This window comes from Manihot esculenta, chromosome 6 (genome assembly GCF_001659605.2).
Source record: "Manihot esculenta cultivar AM560-2 chromosome 6, M.esculenta_v8, whole genome shotgun sequence".
Lineage (NCBI taxonomy): Eukaryota > Viridiplantae > Streptophyta > Magnoliopsida > Malpighiales > Euphorbiaceae > Manihot > Manihot esculenta.
Window position 1 is genome coordinate 21,981,497 of NC_035166.2, and position 21,575 is coordinate 22,003,071.

Here is a 21,575-nt window from a genome sequence, read left to right on the forward strand (position 1 = left end):
TTCCGAGCTGGACTATCCGTGTTTGGTTTACTCTTTCCGAGCTGGACTAACCGTTTTTGGTTTACTCTTTCCGAGCTGGACTAACTGCTTTTGGTTTACCCTTTCCGAGCTGGACTAGCCGTACCCGCGAGCTCTGTTTTTAACCAGTGAGTTGAGCTCTTGACCCACAGGTTTGTATGATTCCAAGACGTCCTTATTACTTTGTTACTACCACTTCGGGCTCGCACCCTTTGCTTAATAATGATAAGTCAGATCATGTACCTTTTTAGGTGGTGAGTAGGTCTGGTCTTTATCATGCTTCCGTCTGCTTGCGTCTTTGGATCTTTCCACGACTTGCTCTTTTACCTTTTCAGTATCTATCATATGAGTAGTGGTGAGGTAAATCTTGCGTGTCAAGCCGTCCTGGGTGAGAGATCCAAGGGGAGTCCGGTCTTAAGGCTTGGACGAGTTGGGTTTGTTTTATGCAGATAGCGTGTGGGCCTTTGGATGATGGGCTATTGCCGTGGGCCCAACCCTTGATAGGGGTGGCGAAGTCCAGCGATCATCAATTGCCCCTTTACTTTCTCGTCAGTTATTGTCCAACTGATGAGGGGGTAAACTTCGAGAGTAATTAATGACCGCGCCGCTCCAAGACAAAATTGTTCAGAGCGACACTTCGTCTCATTATTGCCTTTCATTTCGAATTCTCTCTGTCTCCTGAAGAAACTTGTTCTCGTCTGCTCTCTATTTTCCTTCAACTTCTTCTGCTTTTTCAACCTTATTGCATTTCAGGTACGCTCTCTTACTCTTCCATGGAGGGTTCTAGGCTTCCCGATGTTGCTAATATTGAGTCGCACATTACTCTTTCTTCCATAACTAAGTATATTTCTCGGAGTTATTTAGACACTCCACTTTATCTTATTCGAGCTCCTCTCCGAAATGAAAGGATAGTTCTTCCAAACCCTTCCCCTTCTGGTTTGATAGATCCCCAAAGGGGTCGTTGCATAGTCTTCTTTCTTAAACAGAGGGATTTCGGTTTGACCTTCCCTTTTACCCCTTTCTTCATCGAGGTTTTCCGATACTTTGGGATAACCCCCCGGATGTTGTCCCCAAACTCCATTTTGTTCATGTCTTGTTTTGAATCTATCTGCTTGAGTTGGGGTTTTACACCCACGGCATGTTTATTCGTCACTTTCTTCCGCCTCGTTAGGGCGATGCAGAATTTTTACTATTTTTCCCCCCGTAGTGGATTGTCTCTTTTCACTAGGGCTGAGCAATTCTCGGTCTAAACCGAAAAATCGAACCGAACCGATTAAATTCGGTTTATCGGTTCGGTTAGTTGGAAAGATCGATTTGGTTCGGTTAGTAGATTTAAAATTATTCGGTTTTCGGTTCGGTTCGGTTTAAACATGTTAAATAACCGATCAAACCGAAAAACCGAACCCAACCCAACCCAGGGGGTTGGAGTGCTGGCCTATCGTACCCAACCCAACCCAACCCAGCAGGCCAGCACCCCCAACCCCCTCCATACCTTTCGCCGAACCCCTCCATCCCATTTTCCACATTCTCCAGTGAAACAGAGGAAGGTGTAGAATCTAAAGAGGAAGAGGAAGAAGAAGATGGCGACGAGGACGACGACGGTGACGAAGATGACGACGGCGAAGACGATGATGAGGGGGGCGAGGACGACGAAGACGACGAGGTTCAGGTCTTACAATCCTCCAGAGGGCCACCGGTTCAGTCGGCGGATGACGACGAGGACGACGACAACGAGGATGACGATGAAGATGACGATGGTGAAGGCGGAGACGACGATGACGATGACGACGACGAGGAGGAGGAAAACGATGACGAGGATGAAGACGGTGAAGAAGAGCTGAAGAGGTAATATATATCCAAATTTATACAATTTTCCGCATATACTTCATTTCTCTCATCTGGGTTGCGAGTTTCTCTCATCTGGGTTTTGATTCATATCTCTGTGGGTGGCCGTGGTTTTTAATAGAATGTTTATTAAATTATTTTGTTGAAATTAGAAATAAAAAATTAAAAAAAAATACAGATTTCGGTTTGAACCGAATCGAACCGATTTTTATCGGTGCGGTTCGGTTCGGTTATACCTTCATAATCGGTTTTTTCGGTTTTATAAATTTTAACAAATCGGTTTTCGATTTTATCAGTTCGGTTCGGTTCGAAACCGAACCGACCGATTGCACAGCCCTACTTTTCACGGGCTACAAGGACTCAATAAAGGGATGGGTAGAGGATTTCCTTGTGGCGGAGCTGAGAAAAGAGACCGACTTATCGTGGGGAGTGGGGCTAGACTGGGAGGATGTCCCCCCTGGCATCAACGACCTGCCCCAACTAAGCCTCACCGAGTAGGTGGGGTATCTTCGATTGGCTTCTGTTGACAAGAAGTATGACGTCGAGAAGTGTATGTTCGTGTCTAATCTTAGGGATATTCAGGACACGTGTATAGTGCCTTGCTTAGCAATTCTGCTTTTTCCTCGTGAGTGATATTAGAAAGTATGCTAACTCTTTTCTGGTTTTGTGCTTTTTGGCAGCTTCCAACGTTAAAATGGATGAGATCAAGCCCCCGAAGAACTTAGTTCTATCCCAGGAGAGTATGCACACCGCCTTAGATGCTCTTCAGGCTGGACGCCGCGTGTCTGAGGTCGCTACAGAAGTGGCTCAGACTGTTTCTGCTAAGAAGGTTAGCCGGCCTCTTATTAGAGCTTCTTCTAGGGCTCCTAAGCCGAGCTCCCACGGCGCCAGATCCTCTCGGCCATCTGGTCGCGGGAGGTCGACCTCTGCTTTGAGACCTGTTCAGGAGTCTAAGTCTGATCAGGGTTCTACAGAGAATGTGCTGGAAACTTCTCTGGTTGTTGTGGAGCAAGCAGGGGGCGTTGAGCAAGCGAAGTCGGATCTTGCTCTCCCTTCTGAAGGGGTGTCAAGGGGGGAGCTTGAGTCCCCCGCTATTGAAGAGGAGGCTCCTGGGAGGGGAATGGAGGTTATTCTTGTTGAGGACAGTGTCCCGGAGGCTCCTACCAGAGATGCCCCTGAAGAGGGGGGGTCTGACCTTGCCAAGGACGAGGATGTCATAGAGAGGGTAGGGGACAAACGTCCTGCCCCCCTCGAAATGCCAGCCCCAGCTCCAGCTCGGAAGAAGTCCAAAGCTTCCAAAGGATCAGCTCCAGCTCTCCCTACTATTGGACAGGAGAAGGAGGTCCATGTGATACCACTGCTGTCCGCTCCTGACAACGACATTCTGAACGCAGAGGATATCACTCATCAGTCCCCAGCGAGTGTGGTTGCTGAGATTGTCAAGGAACGGATGTTCGGTGGCGCCTTGGAGGCTTCGGATCCACGCTTACTTGCTCTCACTGGTCTCTTAGCCAGCTCTACTAGGGAGCAAGCAGCGTTCCATTCCCGACCTCGTGGGGAGCTCGGAGACACAATCAAGGAGATGCTTCTGATGGTAAGCTAGGCTACCTCCTTTGTTTTCATTCTAGTTTTCTTTGTTTTAACAGTTTTTCCTTTGTATTAGGTGATGGGCCTCTTTATGGAGGTGGATGCCCGCGACCACTCTCTCCGGAAATCTGTGGACCGCCGGATTGAGGAGGCGCGTTTGGAGGAGAATCTATCCGCAACTAGTGATGCTAGGGGCAACCTCATAGCAGCTCATGCTCATACCCAATCCCTCTAGGCGGAGCTGCATTCTGTAATGGAGGCCCTCAAAAGAGCTGACGAGAGGACGGCTGAGGCACAAGAGCACACCAAGTCCCTGGAAGCAGAGTTATTTCATACTCGCAGGGTTCTCAAGGAGTCTGATGAGAGGGCGATTGCAGCAGAGGTTCGAAGTGAAGAAGTTTTGAAGCAGCTGTCCTCCATGGTGGAGACCCTTCGTGAAAGGGATGAGGCTATAAACCAGAAGGAGGAGGTCGAGCGCCAGTATGAGGCCCTGAGGGCTAATTTAGAAGGACTTCAGGTTCATCTGGAGAGGCTGAATATTTAAAAAGAGAGGGCCCTGGCTCGAGTGGAGGTCCTTGAGCAGGAGCTGAGCACGAGTTCTGAACGTATCAGAGACCTGGCTTCATCGGCAGAGGAGTCTATACTTCGTAATCAACAGCTTAGCCATGAAGTCAGGACTTTAGAACGTAAATGTTCAGCCCTGCTCGAGGTGGCTAGACATGCTGAGGGCAAGATCCAGCTGGAGTGCAAGATCCAGCTGGAGTGCGAGAAGCGTCTGGGGGAGTATCAGGAGTCGGACGAGCTGAAAAGAAAGATTGAGTAGGCCTGTGAAGCTCACCTCCAAGTCTATAAGGATTCCCCCGAATTGAAGGCGGTTATAGCTGAGGCCTGTGAGTCACATCTGGCAGAGTATAAAGCCTCTACGGAGATGAAGGTTGCTATCTGGCATAAAGCCTTCCACATGTACAGGACTGGCTACAATCGGGGTTTAAGAGAAGCCAGACATGCTCCTGATACTCCTCTGGCAGAACTTCGAGTTGCCGAAGTGGATTCTGATGGTGAGAATATTCTATATGGGGAAGATGATTTCCCCTTGCCTAGAGGAACCTCTCGCGCTGCAGCTGGGTCTTCTGGGGAGGAATCCGAGCTGGATGGAGAAGACATGGAGGCCCTCAGAACTGAAGGAGAAGACCCGGAGCCTGAAGGGGGAGGCCTCGACCTCGGGCTGGAGGTTGTGCCTGTTGTTGGTATTGAGGGATCTGAGTTGGAGGGTGTCGGATCTCCTCCAGATATAAATGTAAATAAAGATAGTATAGGCGATAACATTCTTAGAAATGTAAGTCCCTTAAGGACTGTTTTTCCTTCGTCCTCATCAGATGAATAGGTTGTAATATCTTTCTTTCTTTAATGAATTTTCACTTGCATTTACTTTGCTTGTTGTTTTAGCCTCATTGGACCACTTATTCTGTTAAACGGTCTGACTTGTTTAAATTTTAAAGATTTTGACAAGAAACACGTAAGCTGTGCTTAATAAACTTTGTAAAGAATTTAGTCTCATCAGAGCATGTTCTTTGCACAAGGCGTTCTTATCAGTAAGCTCTTTCCGAGCTGAGCTAACTGCCCTCGTGAGTTCTGCTTTGTTACTTTATTAATGTGAGCTCGGGCGCACAGCCTTTGCTGAGTGATAGTAAGTCAGATCATGTACCTGTCTCGATGATGAACAGGGCTCGTCTTTCTGCCTTTGGTTCTATCTTTACAGGGGTTGGAGCTGAGGTTTTATTTGCTTCGTGTCATTAGGTGTTCTTCGGATTGCCTCTTTACTTCCTCAGTACTTATTTCATGAATAGTGAGGGAGTAAATCCCTGTACTTTATTTGTACTTGCATGGCTTCATTTATCCTCCTATACGTTCCTGCATTTATGGGCCTTTTCATAGAGGGAGCTCGGTTTTTTGTTGTTTCCGCTATACTTGGTTTCATTCTACCTGAGTGTTGCAGGTTGCGAATCTATCCAAGCTGGGAGCTTGGCTCTTTGCCTTTTGCTTAGGCTTTTATGCCCACAGTCTGTAACACTTCTGGTACCTTTGAGTATTTTCCGGGCTTTTTGCTGTTTAGACCTCTCTCTAGGTTAGCTAGTCTAGCGCCAGCGGTCAATTCGCGAGGTTGGTGTCGTACCGAGCTCACTTTTTAAGGTTGGCTTGGGGCTGTGGCGCTTTTGGCTATTGTGCCCCGAGCTCCTTCGGGAGGTCGGAATCTTGTTTTTCATCGGTAGCTTAGGGCTCGTCTTTCGTGTGAGATCGGAGCCGTGCTTTTATGAGTTGTCCCTGCATCTGATATTGGGAATTTTTGCACTGGGAGGCCCTTAGGACCTTCACCGACCGTTTTTTGTTTTGTTTTCCCAGGAGTTCTAAGGGATCCCGGTCTTCTTTGTTTTCCCAGGAGTTCTAGGGGATCCCGGTCTTCTTTGTTTTCCCGGGAGTTCTAGGGGATCCCGGTCTTCATGCTCCGGGAGGTCTTTTAAGATCCTCACCGGCCGTTTTTGTTTTGTTTTCCCGGGAGTTCTTAGGGATCCCGGTCTTCTTTGTTTTCCCGGGAGTTCTAGGGGATCCCGGTCTTCATGCTCCGGAAGGTCTTTTAAAATCCTCACCGGCCGTTTTTGTTTTGTTTTCCCGGGAGTTCTTAGGGATCCCGGTCTTCTTTGTTTTTTCGGAAATTCTTAGGGGATCCCGGTCTTCATGCTCCGGGAGGTCTTTTAAGATCCTCACCGGCCGTTTTTATTTTGTTTTCCCGGGAGTTCTAAGGGATCCCGGTCTTCTTTGTTTTCCCGGGAGTTCTTAGGGGATCCCGGCCTTCTTTGTTTTTTCGGGAGTTCTTAGGGGATCCCGGTCTTCTTTGTTTTCCCGGGAGTTCTTAGGGGATCCCGGTCTTCTTTGTTTTTCCGGAAATTCTTAGGGGATCCCGGTCTTTATGCTCCAGGAGGTCTTTTTGAGCCCTGTTCTTTCTTTTCTATGGAGGATTATTATGCATAATGATAATAGAGGTAATCTTATTGTGCGAACAATGGTGTTGTTTTATTCATTCATGTTCGTCAAAGTACAGTGCTTTTCTTTTACAAATATATCAGGGGAAGTACCTCTTTAGGTGCTGGATATTCCAGGCGTGGGGCTCCGGGTTTCCTTGCATATCTTCAATTCGGTATACTCCCGATCTGACTACTTTTGCTATCCTGAATGGGCCCTCCCAGGTCGGTGCTAACTTGCCCGCTGCCGCTCTTTTTCCTGTAGCCTCCAGGTTTCTCAAGGCTAGGTCTCCCACTTTTAAGCTTCTTTCTCTGACTTTTTGGTTGTAATATTGTGCTGCCCGTTGTTGATAAGCGGCAGTTCGGACTTGAGCTTCTTCTCTAATTTCTTCGAGAGCATCCAGGTTGCTTCTTAACTTGTCATCATTAGTGTTCTCGCTAACGAATTGGACTCGATGAGTGGGGATTTGCAATTCCACTGGGACTACAGCCTCTGTGCCGTAGGCAAGTGCAAAAGGCGTTTCTTTGGTGGGCGCTCTAGGGGTGGTTCGGAGTGTCCACAGGATACTGTTGAGCTCTTCTGCTCAATTCGCCTTTGCCCCATCCAGCCGTTTCTTTAATCCTTGGAGGATAGCTCTGTTAGTAACCTCTGTTTGGCCATTAGTCTGAGGATGGGCCACGGAGGAGAATTTGTGCCATATGCCCACGTTTGCCGTAAATGCTCTGAAAGTACTGCAGTCGAACTGTCTGCCATTGTCTGAGATAAGCACTCTTGGTATGTCAAATCTGCAGATGATATGCCCCCACACAAAATCTATCATCTTGTGAGCTGTGATCGTGGCTATTGCTTCTGCCTCTGGCCATTTTGAGAAGTATTCTATAGCCACCACCACGAATTTCCTCTGCCCCGTGGTCTTGGGGAAGGGTCTCAGGATGTCTATTCCCCATTGTGAGAATGGCCATGGGCTGGATATGCTGGCTTGAGGAGTGGCTGGGACTTTGATGGCGTTAGCAAATCTTTGGTATACGTCACACCTTCAGACAAACTCTTCTGCTTCCCTTTTAACAGTGGGCCAGTAGTACCCTTGCCTGAATATTTTATTGGCTAATGTCTCTGCCCCTTCATGAGCTCCACATATTCCCCTGAGTATCTCTTCCATCACCTTTGTAGCCTCTTCCAGGCGTACACACCGGAGCCACGAGCTGGACTTCCCTTTTCTATATAAGGTCCCTCTTATTGCTTGGTAATTAGCAGCACGAGCTGCTATCTTTCTGGCTTCATCCTTGTCCTCGGGGAGTTTTCCCTTCTCCAGGTACTCTAGGTATGGGGTCATCCAAGTTGAGTTTTGTTCCACCTGCAGTATCGTATCTGTTGTATTGAAAGCAGGCATGTGGACATGCTGTATGTACACTTCATCAGGGAGTTGTTCTAATTCTTCTTTGGACAATCGGCTAAGCAGGTCTGCTTCCTCATTTTCCTCTCGAGGTATTCTTTGAAATCTGATGGTAACTCCTCGACTTATGAGCTCGGCATCTATAGTTTTCACTTTAGCCAGGTAATTATGCATGATGGGGTCTCTGGCCTGATATACCCCTGTTATCTGGTTGATCACCAGTTGAGAGTCGCCATTCACCTCGAGATCGGTTACTCCTACCTCCATTGCCACCAGCATCCCGTTTATTAGGGCTTCATATTCCGCCTTATTATTGGAGGCTTTAAATTCTAAGCGTAAGGCGTAGCAAACCTTAAATTCTCCAGGCCCCTTAAGCATTATTCCTGCACCGCTGCCTCCGGCGCCTGAAGCCCCGTCCACATATAACTTCCAGCTGAACTTTTGGAAGAGTTCTTCCTTTCTTTCCTTCCTCGATACTTCTGAAGATGATTCTCTTTGTTCCTTACTGAATGTGCACTCTGCTATGAAGTCGGCAAGGGCCTGAGATTTTATAGCTGTTCGAGGTCGATACTCTAGGCAGTAGGGACTAATCTCAATGGACCATGCTAGCATCCGGCCTGAGGTCTCCAGTCTATGCAGAATCTTCTTTAAAGGTTGATCTGTCATTACTACTCCTTGGTGGCTTTCCAGATAAACCCTGAACTTTCGGACTGCCAGTAGTAGAGCATACGCTATCTTCTCAATATTCAAATATCTGACCTCGGCATCTTTAAGCACCTTGCTGACATAGAAAACAGGCTTCTGCTCTCCTTCTTCTACCCTTATCAACACAGCGTTGACTGCTTGCTCAGAGGCTGCCAGGTATATCAGAAGTTCCTCACCTTCTATGGGACTACTAAGCACGTGAGGCGAGCTGAGATAACTTTTGAGTTCTTTGAAGGCTTCTCGACAATCTTCTGTCCATTCGAAGTTTGGCACTTTCCTCAACTTTTTGAAGAATGGTAAACACTTTTCTGCCGATCTCGACATGAATCAATTAAGTGCCACTACCCTCCCGGTCAGTCTCTGGACGTCCCTTACGCAGGTTGGTTCTGGCATATTTAATATGGCCTCTACCTTCTCCGGGTTGGGCTCGATGCCTTTCCCACTCACCATGTATCCCAGGAATTTTCCTCCTCTGATGAAGAAGGCGCACTTTGCTGGATTCAGCTTCATTCTGTACTGATCTAATACTCCGAACACCTCCCTCAAATCTGCCACGTGCTGTTGGAAAGTTAGGCTCTTGACCACCATATCGTCCACATAAACTTCTACATTTCTGCCGATCTGTTCTTTGAAGATTTTGTTCATCAGTCTTTGGTAAGTTGCCCCAGCGTTTTTTAATCCGAAAGGCATGGCTCTATAGCAATAAGTCCCATCTTCTGTTATGAACGAGGTCTTTTCTTCATCCGACCTATCCATTGGGATTTGATGATAACCAGACATTGCGTCCAAAGACGACATATAATCAAAACCGACCGTAGAATCGACCATTTTATTAATATCAGGGAGGGGATAACAATCTTTAGGGCAAGCCTGATTCAAGTCAGTGAAATCTATGCACATCCTATATTTGCCATTGGCTTTTTTGACTAGTACAGGATTAGCTAACCACTGCGGGTACATGACTTCCCTAATGAAGCCTGCCTCTTCTAACTTCTGTACTTCCTCCCTAGTAGCCTGTTGCTTTTCCCTTCCTACCACCCTCTTCTTCTGCTTTACTGGTCTGGCTTCGGGGAGGACATTCAGCTTATGTGTCATCACTTCGGGATCAATTTCGGGCATGTCAGAAGGCTTCCAGGAGAAGCTTGGCGCGTGACTTCGGACCAGGGTCATGACCTCGGTTTTCTGCTCTTTTGTGAGGCCGGCGTTGAGACTGAAGACTTTATCTGTTTCCACCTCTGACAAGGGAAAAGTCTCCAGTTCCCCCACCGGCTCTGTCCTGGCCTCTGTTTTCTCGTCCCTAACCTTTAAGACTTCTGAATCCAGCCCTTCCTCTGTTAGGCTCGGCTCTGCCACTGTAGCCAGGTATACTGCTCTTGCTTCCTCCTGGCTTCCCCAAACTATCCCCACCCCTGCTTCTGTTGGGAACTTCATCGCCAGATATCTGATACTGGTGACGGCCTCAAAGTCGAACAGCACAGGTCTCCCCAGGATCGCGTTGTAGCTCAGGGGGAGTTTAGCCACCAGGAACACCGCATAATGGGTGCGGGCCCTCGGAGCCTCTCCCAAAGTAAGGGCTAGCTTTACTTTCCCTTCCACCGTCACTGGTGTGCCTCCAATCCCTTTAATCGGGGCTTGATCCCGAACCAGTTGCTCTTCAGGAATTCCCATCTGCTGAAAGACTCGATAAGGCAACAGGTTCACCTTGCTTCCGTCATCCACCAAGATCTTCTTTACCCAGTAGTTGTGAATGACAGCTTCAATGACAAGGGCGTTGTCATGAGGCATCTGAACACCCTGAGCGTCCTCCGAGGAGAAAGGGATGGTCGCTGAAGAGTGTTCGACGATCTGCATGACCTCAGCATTGCTGTTTTCTCCCTCTCTGCTTCTCTTTTTCCCCCTTCGGCTCATCCGACCTCCTGTGCCTCCTACGATTATATTGATGGTTCCACTGGACCCATCATTCACAGTGTTAGCTCCTGCTCTTCTCGGCGTTTGGATTGCCGGATTGGGTTGAGATCTCTGTCTTTCCGGTTTCTTTACGAAGTTCTTCAGGTGTCCTCTCTTTATCAACCTCTCGATTTCTGCAATCAACTGGAAACAGTTATTGGTGTCGTGACCATGAGTACGATGGAACTGACAGTATTTGTCTGGATTTCGCTGGTCGGCTTCCGATTTCAGGGGCTTGGGCCATTGTAAGAATTCTTTGTCTTGGACGGCTACGAGCACTTCGGCTCTAGAGGCATTAAGTGGGGTCGGCTTCTCCGGAACCCATGAAGGGAGTAGCCTCTGCTCTGAGACCCGAGGGGGAAGAGGTCTTCGGTCCCTTCGCTCCCAGGGCTGTCTGTAAGGCTCAGACCTTTTGCCATGTTTCTTTTCATGCTTCTCCGGCCTCCTTTCCTCCGGGGCTTTCTCCTTGCCTGCCACTCCCTTGGCGAATCGGCTTGTCACCAGAGCGTCATCCTGCCTTATATACTTCTCAGCCCTCTTCATCAGCTCGGCCAGTGAGGTCGGAGGCTTCCTGCTTAATGAGCCAAAAAACTCGGCAGAGGTCGTCCCCTTCTGCATGGCCTCCACCGCCCTTCCCTCATCGAGCTCGGGAATCTGCAGGGCTTCCGTATTGAAACGAGCTACATACTCTCTAAGCGATTCCTCCCTTCTCTACCTTACTGTTTCCAGATAGCTCGTCTTCCTATCCGCTGGCACCCCGGTGATGAACCGGCTGATGAAACGAGTGGCCAGATCTCCAAAACTTCTAATGCTTCCGGTCTCCAGGCTGTTGAACCACGCTCGCGCTGGCCCCGAGAGCGTCGTTGGGAATACCTTGCACATCAAGGCATCTGATAAAGTTTGCAGTTCCATGAAGGTCTTGTAGTTCATGACGTGCTCCCTCGGGTTACCAGCTCCGTCATAGGCTGCCATTGATGGCATCATAAACTTCTTAGGGACAGTCTCCTGCTGCACCCACTTCGAGAAAGGTGAAGAAGTGGGCAGGAAGGTTTGGCTTTGATCCTTCTTTCCCAGCTCGGCCAAGAGCTGCTTTCTCAACTTCTGCAACTTCTGGTCCACATCCTCATCTTCCGGCTTGGGCTTCTTCTCTAGGTGGTATTCCTCCTCCTCTGCTTCACTTCTGGTCCACCTGGTTGTCCCGACGGAACAGTTGTCAGTCTCATCATTTTCTATCATCTCCCTCACCCTCCTTCCATGGATTTGGGCCTCCGGCTCTTCCTCTTCTCCGGCTCTCCTCTCCCTTTCCTCGGCACCGCGGTTGCTAGTTTGAAGGCGGTCGGGGATAGGTTGGGCCTCATTGGTTTGGGGTTCTACCACTGGGAGTGTATTCATCGGGGTGCTGAGGCCCCTTTGTTGCATTATCTGCCCTAACCAGTGGGCGGTATTCTGTAGTTGGAGGGTCATGGTTTGAAGGTCCTGGTTGGATAAGGTAGCGGTGGGAGCATTCCCTGCCAAACTTGGGGAGGGATTGAGAGGAATGGGTGTTTGGTTGTTTAGTGTTGTAGGGCTAGAAAAGGAGAACTGCTGCCCCTCTTGGGCAGAGCTCAGGTCATTTGGGATGTTAAGGTTGCTTTCATTGTAATTAGCCATCGTGGATCTCAGTGGGTTTGGTTAAGAGTGGAACTCCGATGATGAAAAGATCTCCTTCGTTTTCCCACAGACGGCGCCAATTGATAATCTGAGATTCAGAGAAATAGGGTTTTTACTATGGACTCTGTAAAACTATAAAAAGCTTCTCCCATAGGGGAGGGCCTTTCTCCTTTTATATGTTTCCTTTTGTCTGCTAGTGACGTGCTAACAGAACGTATATCATTGGACCACTTGTCTCTGCTACATTGATACGGACGTACGAGGGAATCAGATCTCTGCCCCATGCGTAACGGCCTCTGATCCTCTCCGCGCGCATGTAGATGGGTCCACAAGGCAGATGGGTGAGTCTTCCTTCTGGCTCTGAGCTGGGCCGAAAGATAGGAGCAAAGCGGGGACCAAGGGAGATCGGCCCGAGGTGCAGTGAAGGTGAGGCCAGCCTGGCTGAGAAATTCTGAGAGGCCCGGTATCAAGGCTCGAGTGGGCCTAACCTGTTAGTGCAAAGGATGTTGTGGGCTTCCAAGCGATGGGCCGCGATTAAAGGCTTGACCCCTGATCGGATGGAGAAATCCAGCGGTCATCAATAATATTTCCAGACATCTTTTTTTATAATTTTTTTTTATAGTAATCACACATCACAATTTCTGTCAATTAATTAATTTGCCCAATTTATTTTATACTTAATAAATGGGGTGTTATACAATGTAATAATATAATTAATATTTTATATTTTAATTATAACCCATTTTTATTCCTTAATTCACTTTAGGTTTTAAATAATGCTGAATTTTTAATAATTTAATTATTATTGAAAATTTTCTCTTTATTACTGTGTTCTGTTTTTTTTTTTTTTTTATTTACAAGTTATATGTTTTGCTTTTTTAAAATTGTATATGCATTTTAAAGTTTTAAATGTTTCAAATTTAATAATTGATTCATACAGCACTAATAATAAAGTGACAAAATAACTAATAAATTAAATATAAACTTTAATTAATAAATTTAATTTTTTAACTATTTTAATTATTAAAATTTTTTTTATTATTTTATTATAATTTTTTAAAATGAAAATTAAGAGAGTATAATCTAAAATTTTTTAGATTTATTTAGATATAATTACTATCAGACCTGTGAATGTATTATTTTGTTATATTTATAATTTTTTATTTACAAGTATTTTCTCTTTTTAAAATCGTATTTAAAAATTTAAATATATTAATTTTAAATTTTTGAATGTGTTAATTTTAATAATTAATTCATAGAACAATAATAAAGGGACAAAATAATCAATAAATTACAAATTATTTTTAATTAATAAAATTAATTATTAAATAATATGAAAATACATTAATTAATAAGTTAAATATGATTTTTAATTAATTATTAAATTATATTAAAATACTTTAATTCTTTTATGAAATTATTGTAATCGTACTTGAAATTATTTTTAGCCACAAAAAATTATAATCTATGATACATTCATAATAAATATTGTATAAATCGTAATTTATACGTAAAAGTTACAATTTAATATTAAATATAAATAACATTTTGTTTATCAACTATATAATAGATTTATTATTATTTGTTTAATTATAAGAATTAAGTAATTGATTTTTTAAAAATATAAAAATAATATATAGGTTTAAAAACTACCTACTTTCTTAAATAAATAAAAAAAGTGCAAAACCCATATTTCTACAAAAATCTCGGACCTTAGCGTCACGCCTCTAATCCAACGGGCATGCACATCCCAGACAAAATCCAACGGTCCATTTGCATTCTCCATCTCATATAAGCTTCCACCACTTGACCTACATAAACCCCATCGAGAATAGGGTTTTTCTCACTCTGCAAACAGAGTGAAAGAAAGAGAGAAAGCAAGGTACGATTAAAGAGAGAATAGGGTTTTATTTGAGATTCTTTTATTTTGAATGCTATTATTTTTATATAATTAGTTTCTGTACTTACGTTTCTGTTCTGATCGGCGTTTTTGCTAGGTTTTGATTCAGGTAAGTGTTCAGGTCTCTGTTTCAGCTCTTTTTTATCTTAGTTTATTTGCGGTGTTTGGAAAAAAGTTAGAATCCTTGGTATTTTTGCATCTGTTTGAGATGCATGAAATTTTAAGCTTCTGAATGCGGAAATAAGACAGATACAAGTGGGTTCCATTGACATTTACTTAGTTCACGAGTTTCCATCCTTTCCTGGAAGTAACACAACCTTAACTCTCATAGGTTATGATTTCTGTCACTAATTTCTGAAACTTTGGAGATGAATTTGTTTTTAATGGAGAATTGTATTTGGACCTTCTTCTATTTAATTAATTTTCGCAAAGTATTTTCGGAGAAATGCTCATGTTTCATAGCTTATGATGAATAAATGTTCTGTTTTTCCAATTGCTAGTTGTTGCTCTTATTAGCAAAGAAGTGCTAGCATGGAGAATTTGGATCTTGTAAATTTCCCTTAATTCTAGTTACTTTACTAAGCTTTCTGACTGAGGCACTGTTTTACCTAGGTTATTGCAATGGCGTTTCTTAGTAAAGTTGGGAATGTACTGAGGCAGGCAGGCAGCAAGCAGATCAATGGTGAACTATCTGCATCCAGGCCATCCCTCTATCAAGCAATAAGATGCATGTCATCTTCAAAACTTTTTATTGGAGGTGCTTCTCTTGATCTCTTGGCATGTGTGTTTGTGCACGTGTGCATTTGGTGTTTATCTTTTACCTGTTTTATTTGGGTCGGTATTGATATTTATCAAGATTTGCTATTGCAGGTATTTCTTATGCTACAGATGACACTAGTCTAAGAGAAGCTTTTAGCAAATACGGCGAGGTTATTGAAGGTATTTAACTGGGCTAGCCTTATTATTTTCACAAGTTCATGGAGAACACTTGTGGATCTTGTTGTGGATATATGTTCCTTTGGTATGGTCTTGGTTGGTGAGGGTAGATTTTGTTTACACTGGTTCTTCTAGTCCACTGTGTGCTTTCAACTCAGAAGTTCTTATTTTGGGTAAAAATCCTGATTGTCTTGATATCAATTGCAGCAAGAGTCATTCTGGATCGTGAAACTGGTAGATCTAGAGGATTTGGTTTTGTAACTTACACATCCAGTGAGGAGGCCTCTAGCGCCATCCAGGCCTTGGATGGACAGGTAATGTTGTTCTCTTGCTCCCTCTCTTGCTCTCTCTCTTGCTTGTTTGTTTGTGGACTGATGGTGAGTTTTGGAGAAGTGAGGATTAATAAAAGAGAAATTTTAAGTTGCATTCTCACCGGGTTTGTTTGTGATGTCTTGATTTCTAGTGTTTAACTAGTGTGAGGTCATGACTTGCCAGTGTTGCTTTTTTCTTTTTTATTTGTTTTTAATTATGATTTTGTCTCTCAGGATCTTCATGGTCGTCGTGTAAAGGTGAATTATGCAAATGATAGAGCTCGCGGTAGCTTTGGAGGTGGGGGCTATGGTGCTGGAGGTGGGGGCTATGGTGCTGGAGGTGGAGGCTATGGTGCTGGAGGGGGCAGTTATGGTGCTGGAGGAGGCGGCTATGGCACTGGCAGTCGAGGCTATAACAATAATTATGGAGGTAGTTATGGTGGTCCTGGTGAGAATTATGGAGCTGGTAACACTGACAGTGGCCGCTATGCAGGTCGAAATGTTGGCTATTCTGGTGGAAGCACTTTTGATGGTAGTAGCACTGGGGCGTATGGCAGTGATACTTGGAATTATGGTGGTAGTGATGGTAATGTTGGTGGTGGCAATGATAAACTTGATAGCAGCAATATTGGAGGTGGTTATGATGGAAATGCCACTTCAGGATTCAGTGGTGGCAATGATCAATTTGGTGGCCATGAAAGCAGCGGCTTGGATAATGCAGCTGGAAAATATGATCAAGATGAAGCATTGGACGGAAATTTCAGGGACGATGATGATAATGCTGGTGACTTTGCCAAAAGGGCGTGACAACCGCCTAATCTTTGGAAGCAGTTGAGCTTGCTTCCACTTCATATCTAAAATAGACGTCATTTTTTTCAAGTTTTCCCTCCATACCTGCTGTGTTTCTAGACAGTTTGCATCATTTATCAATTTGTCCGTTAAGTAAAACTTTGAAGTTTGTTTTTTGCAAGTAAGTCTTTCACTAGAAATAATTGTAGTTGCGATTAATGTTTTTCCTGTTTTCTCCCTGATCCATCATTTGTCAGCAGATAACTCATCACTTGTAATTGGATACTATTACAATTATTTGTGACGAGCATTTCTATCGCCGGTAATCTATATACTCTTTTATCAATTATGTTATTTTTATCCAGCGACCGGAAAAATGAAAGTGTGAAACATATGTACTTACTGAAGCTGTCAGAAAATCCGATTTAACTAATGAACGTAATCCGTGAGGAGAGTTATGATGGGCTGATAGGCATTTTTCCTTCGGGTGCCGGTATTCTGATGGGCTGCATAGCCATAAGTTCTGGCAGCAAAATTAGCTCCTGATGAAACGTGTCCTCAGAAATAACGTGAAAACATTCTCGAGACTGTTCACGGTAATAATTCAGAGTGACAAAAGAGATGGGTGAAATAGCGGTCGTTGCTTTGTCAAAATTGCTATGGAGCAATTTTGACATGGATCAGTGGATGCGGTGTGTGCGAAATTTATCTGAAAAAAAAGTATACATACATATCAGTTGCCACAGGAGCCCCAACTGTCCAAAGTTCTACATGAAGATATGACATAGCTTCTCTACGTGGGTGCATAACTAACTTGGCACTACTAAAGTAATATAAACTTTATTTTGCAATATAAAATCTCTTCAAGTTCTATTTAAATAACACAAAAACTCATTCCATATTTTAAATTAATTTATTAACTACAATACTTATTAAATTCTAAAAAATATATTTTTTTTTCTTTCGTATCACTAATATTTAATTAATTTTTAATATTTTAAATAAAAAATAAATAAATGCAAGTGAAACAGACTTTTTACGTTATTTAAATAGAAATTAAAGGGATTCTATGTTTCCAAATGAAGTTCTTATATAAATTACCCTGAGAATCAGCAAGTGAAGGTAGAATGAAAAACTAGAGAGTAAAAGGAACGTTTTAGGGGTCAGCACGAAAAATGCACAGGATGAGAATATTTCATTATGTATGCATGTATACGTTATACACTAGCAAAACTTTCTAACGTTTCACTTTCATTTTTAACCTTCGTTTTCATCCATGGAAAACAACAACCTCTGTGCATTTAGCACTACAGGAGAACCTTTCCTCGTTTTCTCCACAACATGCTTTATCAGCTGCTTTTCTAACTCATCATTGCAATTGCCATTTTCATCTTCACTTGCGCCATCATAAAGCAATTCTTGATTTTGTAAGCCTCGCTCTATTGATGCCTTTAACTGATTGAAATGTATCTCTCTAGATGATTTCTCTTTATTGCAAGTAAGATTTTGACCCCATATAATGCTTTCATGAAATCCACATGGTGACTCATCTTCTGATTCATTTATCTTCATTAGCTCTTCATAGGCTTCATTGTAAGCATCCAGAGCTTCTCCTGATAAATCCATAACTAGTGGCTGGGTCATACAACTGGAATCTTCTTCAGTTTCTTCACCAGAGGAATATCTCAGTTCTCTGTTGGGGAACTGCCTACAAACATTCCTATGCTCAGATTCCCTGAGTTGCAACTTCCTCTCACTGTTTTGAAGAGCCCTCTCAAGCTTCTTCACACGCTCTTCAAGTCTGGATTCGATAACTTCATGCAGCCGCAGGCTCAGTTCTCGGGGTGAAACTGTATAATTTCCAGTGTAAGTTGTTGAGGTACCACTTGCATCTCTATCTGATTCCACAGCTTGCCCATTGACCATGTCTGCCCTCAGGTCACCTTGAGCAAAGTCTGATTCAAAGTCTGGGTCAAGCTGCATAATATCTAACCTCTATTATCGGAGAAGAGCAAGTAATTGCCTCAAATAGAAAATCATCAAACAACAGTACATAAGCAATGGCTTACAGTTGCAAGAATCTAGCAGACAAATTAGGTGTATAAGCACAAACACAATAAATAGAGGATCAGTCAAGTCTTGAAGTTTTAAGTCTTTAAACCACAAAATCATAAGAGGTAGCTCAAACTGCATAATAGGGTAACATAGCTCAATTGAAAAAAAAAAAAAAAGAAACTACTGTTTGCTGCTTCAAGAACATATATACTCATGAGGTCGGATGATAAGAAAAATGTTTAAAAGATAAAGCATATTAGCTCAATGCTCAGCAATTTGGTTATAATTATCAGAATCCAAGAAGCCGAATAAAATCTGAAAGTCCCACATGCAACTAGCTAGTTAATGACAAGCTTGTGCCATGAATTATGTTTACAGTTTATACCAGTCAGGAGTATAGCTATGGGCACTATAATTTGCAAAAGAATGTAGCATAATCTTTATACTCCCTATTGAAAAATTATTGGCAAACCTCTGCAAACTAGCAAAAAAATATTTCAACCCCCAAGGATACTGACCCAATGCAATAAGAAGTTAAAAGAGCAAAGCTATATGGTTAATACAATCCTACTTGCCACTTGAGGTTTGCAACTACACCATGATCAGAACAAGATGATTCTTAGTCATGCTAAATCAACTTAGACAAAGAATTTAAACATACATGAATCTAGCCATTCAGTGTGAAATTAAATTTTCTGGTTGCCAGGAACGCTGAAGTGAAAAAACATGCTTTACCTCAACAAGATCGGACCATCTTGTATCCATATTAGATGTATTCATGTTTAGCCCCAATCTCTCAAGTTCAGCCTCAAGCTCTGCTTCAATTTTACTCATGTCTCCTGTGGTCTCCTCAGCCTTCTCATAGTGGTTTGAATCTTCATCATCATTGTTTCTTGAAATATCCATATCTTGCACAGAAACAAGTGGATTTGGTGCCTCGTAGTCAAAGGAGTTCTCATATGTATCTTGTGATTCACATTTCTCGTCAGCTAGCTGTTCCACTGTCAACAAATCTTTCATTTCAAGTTCCTCTTGCAGATCTTGGACCAAGTTCTCTTTCTGCTTTAACAATTGTTTAAATTTGTCTAGCTCTCTCCTATTATCTAGAAGAGAAGTGACTATACCAACACAAATGCCCAAACAGAATAAAATTTTTCGATCAATTGACCCTGATGAGAGGAAAAGCATAATTAGGTATTGGACACAAGATGATCATCATGACAATTAGAAATGTAATACATACATACATATATACATACAAACATAGACACACACACAAAAACATATTGCAGTAAACAATTGCAAATGGCTGAATTGCAATTAGGGTCAAACTTCAAAACAATAAAACAAAGTCACGTATCTCTTCTCATGGGAAAGACAGTTTGATGTAGGATACTCTACTAGGGATTTTAAGTATATCTATTTTAGGACTAAGCTTAGGATACTTAATTAAGCATTAATATTTTGGTCATTTAGAAGGCTTGGGATTAAGAAAAACAAAATAAAAAATATAAATAGACCTAAAATCCTAGAATGTCTTGCATCACAATTATTACAGAAAGTTGAGTACTGGAAACTTTCAACAGTTGTGAGCAACAACATAACATAATTACTTTAGAACTTATCATCTAGGAAGCAAGAAGAGTACCAGTTTGAGAATCAAAGTGCCTTCCATTGCCTGCTTTATGGGAACTTCTGTATCTTTCATCATGCCCCTTCCCTATCTTAGATTTAATCTTACTGGGAACAGCCAATGTACTGATTTTTGGCAATGGAGGAATCCCACATAGAATTTCCTCCTTATGCAGCCTATTATCATCAGTGCTGATTCGTGCACTGACAGAATGACCATTCACTCTGTTAATTGTTTGGTTGCCATTGGTTACAAGCAGTGGCCTTATATTTGTAGATGATGAAGGAAGGACACTAAGCACATACTCTTCCATTTTAACGTGTTCCTTGTATATCTGAGCTGTTAGGCAACTTTCTAGGGAACTCAAAGGTTTGATAAAATAGCCTTTGGTTCTAAGCGAGCTTCTTTTCCTCATACGATCACAAAAAGGATCCACTTCACCAGTACAAGGCCTACCAGAATTATCTCCCATATCACCATTCAAACCTTTTTCACCCCCACTTTCTTTTAGGTGTTCATCTGTTGAAAATCCAAGTGGCAAGCTTGACAAGGGAAGCATCCTATGTTCATAATCTCCCCAAATCCCAAGCTTTTCAACATAACCACTAGTAGAAACTTCTGCTTCTGAAGCACCATCTAACTTGTACATATCTGACAATCTCTCACCTGTAGAAGTATCTTCTGCTAGTTTCCTTCTCCAAGTTAATCTGCGGAAGGGGCAGCTGGGGGTTTCATTTTTCCCAGGCTCCGATAAATTATCCCTATCCCTTGAAATGTATTGCCAATGTTTAGCAATGTATCCAGCAGCTGCTGCAGCTCCAAATACCCAAAAATCCATGTCTGCTCGCAGAAAAGAAAAAATGCTACCCAAATTCTACCACAATAATTTCCTATTTTTACCAATTTCAATCACAAAAAACCCCAAAGCAGCAATTTCCATCAATTCAAAGACAAGAAGGCATTCGTCAAGCAAAGCATTCTCCTAAATCCAATAATGACTTCCAATTTGACAACTACTTCCACAGAATGAAAACGCTATAACATATGAAATGAATGAGTAGTTCTCCTTGTCTATGTTCCCAACATTTGATTTTCTGGTATCAATAAACATCCACACACAATAATAAAACTACCCAGTAGCAATAGTCGATTGCTACAGAGAGATCAAAAGAAAACACCAAAGGGTTAAACTTCAGGAACCGAAACAATCCCAGTGCTGCCTTCCTCAATCCGTATCAAATTCATTCAAGTAAAATCCCATTCCAAAGCAAACACACACACAAACACATACACAGCACGAGAGATTATCTTGCAAGAAGGGTATAAACTCCCAAAACAACACTACATTTCTTAAGAAAAGCTTCTTTCCATAAGAAAAACAATTGTAAAAACCCACACTTTAAGTTCAAGGTATCAGAGACAAGCTGTGCCCATTCGGAAACAGCCTCTGAAGCACAAAATCCGTCAATGAAGACGACCCATTTCACCAGAAACGCCAACACGGCACAAAAATAAGTCCAAGGAAAAGGGAATACTTTGATTAAAGTCTCTTACATTGGAACGAAGAGAAGAAAGGAAAAAAGGCAAGGGTTGGCTTTCGAGAGTCTAAGATTTGAGGAAGCAAAAGCCTAGCAGAACTCAACTTTCGAAGACGATTTTGCTTCTGTTCTGTTGATATCTGTTGGAGATGAATAATCTCTAGCATATTGGATTCCTCGGAAGAATAAGACGGCTTACAGCAATTATCCCCACAGCCTAGGGATACCATCTGCTTCTTTTTATGATTAT

The 21,575-nt window shown here is 42.9% G+C and overlaps 2 protein-coding genes across 5 annotated transcripts; one reads left to right on the plus strand and one right to left on the minus strand.

Moving 5' to 3' along the window:
- Window positions 1-13,890: 13,890 nt before the first annotated feature.
- Window positions 13,891-16,445, plus strand: LOC110618022 (glycine-rich RNA-binding protein 2, mitochondrial). 4 transcript variants are annotated; one of them, XM_043957925.1, is made up of 6 exons: window positions 13,891-14,045; window positions 14,676-14,820; window positions 14,934-15,002; window positions 15,207-15,313; window positions 15,545-15,629; window positions 15,672-16,445. In XM_043957925.1, the coding sequence occupies exons 2-6, from the start codon at window positions 14,685-14,687 to the stop codon at window positions 16,115-16,117; spliced, it is 843 nt and encodes a 280-aa protein (XP_043813860.1). In that variant the 5' UTR covers window positions 13,891-14,045; window positions 14,676-14,684; the 3' UTR covers window positions 16,118-16,445. The 4 variants fall into 4 exon arrangements, with proteins under 4 accessions (XP_043813860.1, XP_043813861.1, XP_021616716.1 ...); XM_043957926.1 differs by having other exon boundaries at window positions 15,545-15,614; window positions 15,657-16,445; XM_021761024.2 differs by having other exon boundaries at window positions 15,545-16,445.
- Window positions 16,446-17,275: 830 nt separating this feature from the next.
- Window positions 17,276-21,552, minus strand: LOC110617657. Its single transcript, XM_021760601.2, has 3 exons — window positions 19,803-21,552; window positions 18,890-19,323; window positions 17,276-18,076 (listed from the first exon to the last, which is right to left on the minus strand). The coding sequence occupies exons 1-3, from the start codon at window positions 20,623-20,625 to the stop codon at window positions 17,357-17,359; spliced, it is 1,977 nt and encodes a 658-aa protein (XP_021616293.1). The 5' UTR covers window positions 20,626-21,552; the 3' UTR covers window positions 17,276-17,356.
- Window positions 21,553-21,575: the final 23 nt, after the last annotated feature.

Coding starts and splice junctions, on each gene's coding strand:
- LOC110618022 (XM_021761024.2), top strand. CDS start 14,685: ATGGCGTTTCTTAGTAAAGTTGGGAATGTACTGAGGCAGGCAGGCAGC. Junction 14,821..14,933: donor TTCAAAACTTTTTATTGGAG/GTGCTTCTCTTG, acceptor TTGCTATTGCAG/GTATTTCTTATGCTACAGAT. Junction 15,003..15,206: donor ATACGGCGAGGTTATTGAAG/GTATTTAACTGG, acceptor TATCAATTGCAG/CAAGAGTCATTCTGGATCGT.
- LOC110617657 (XM_021760601.2), bottom strand. CDS start 20,625: ATGGATTTTTGGGTATTTGGAGCTGCAGCAGCTGCTGGATACATTGCT. Junction 19,324..19,802: donor GCACTTTGATTCTCAAACTG/GTACTCTTCTTG, acceptor TCCTCTCATCAG/GGTCAATTGATCGAAAAATT. Junction 18,077..18,889: donor GATGGTCCGATCTTGTTGAG/GTAAAGCATGTT, acceptor GATATTATGCAG/CTTGACCCAGACTTTGAATC.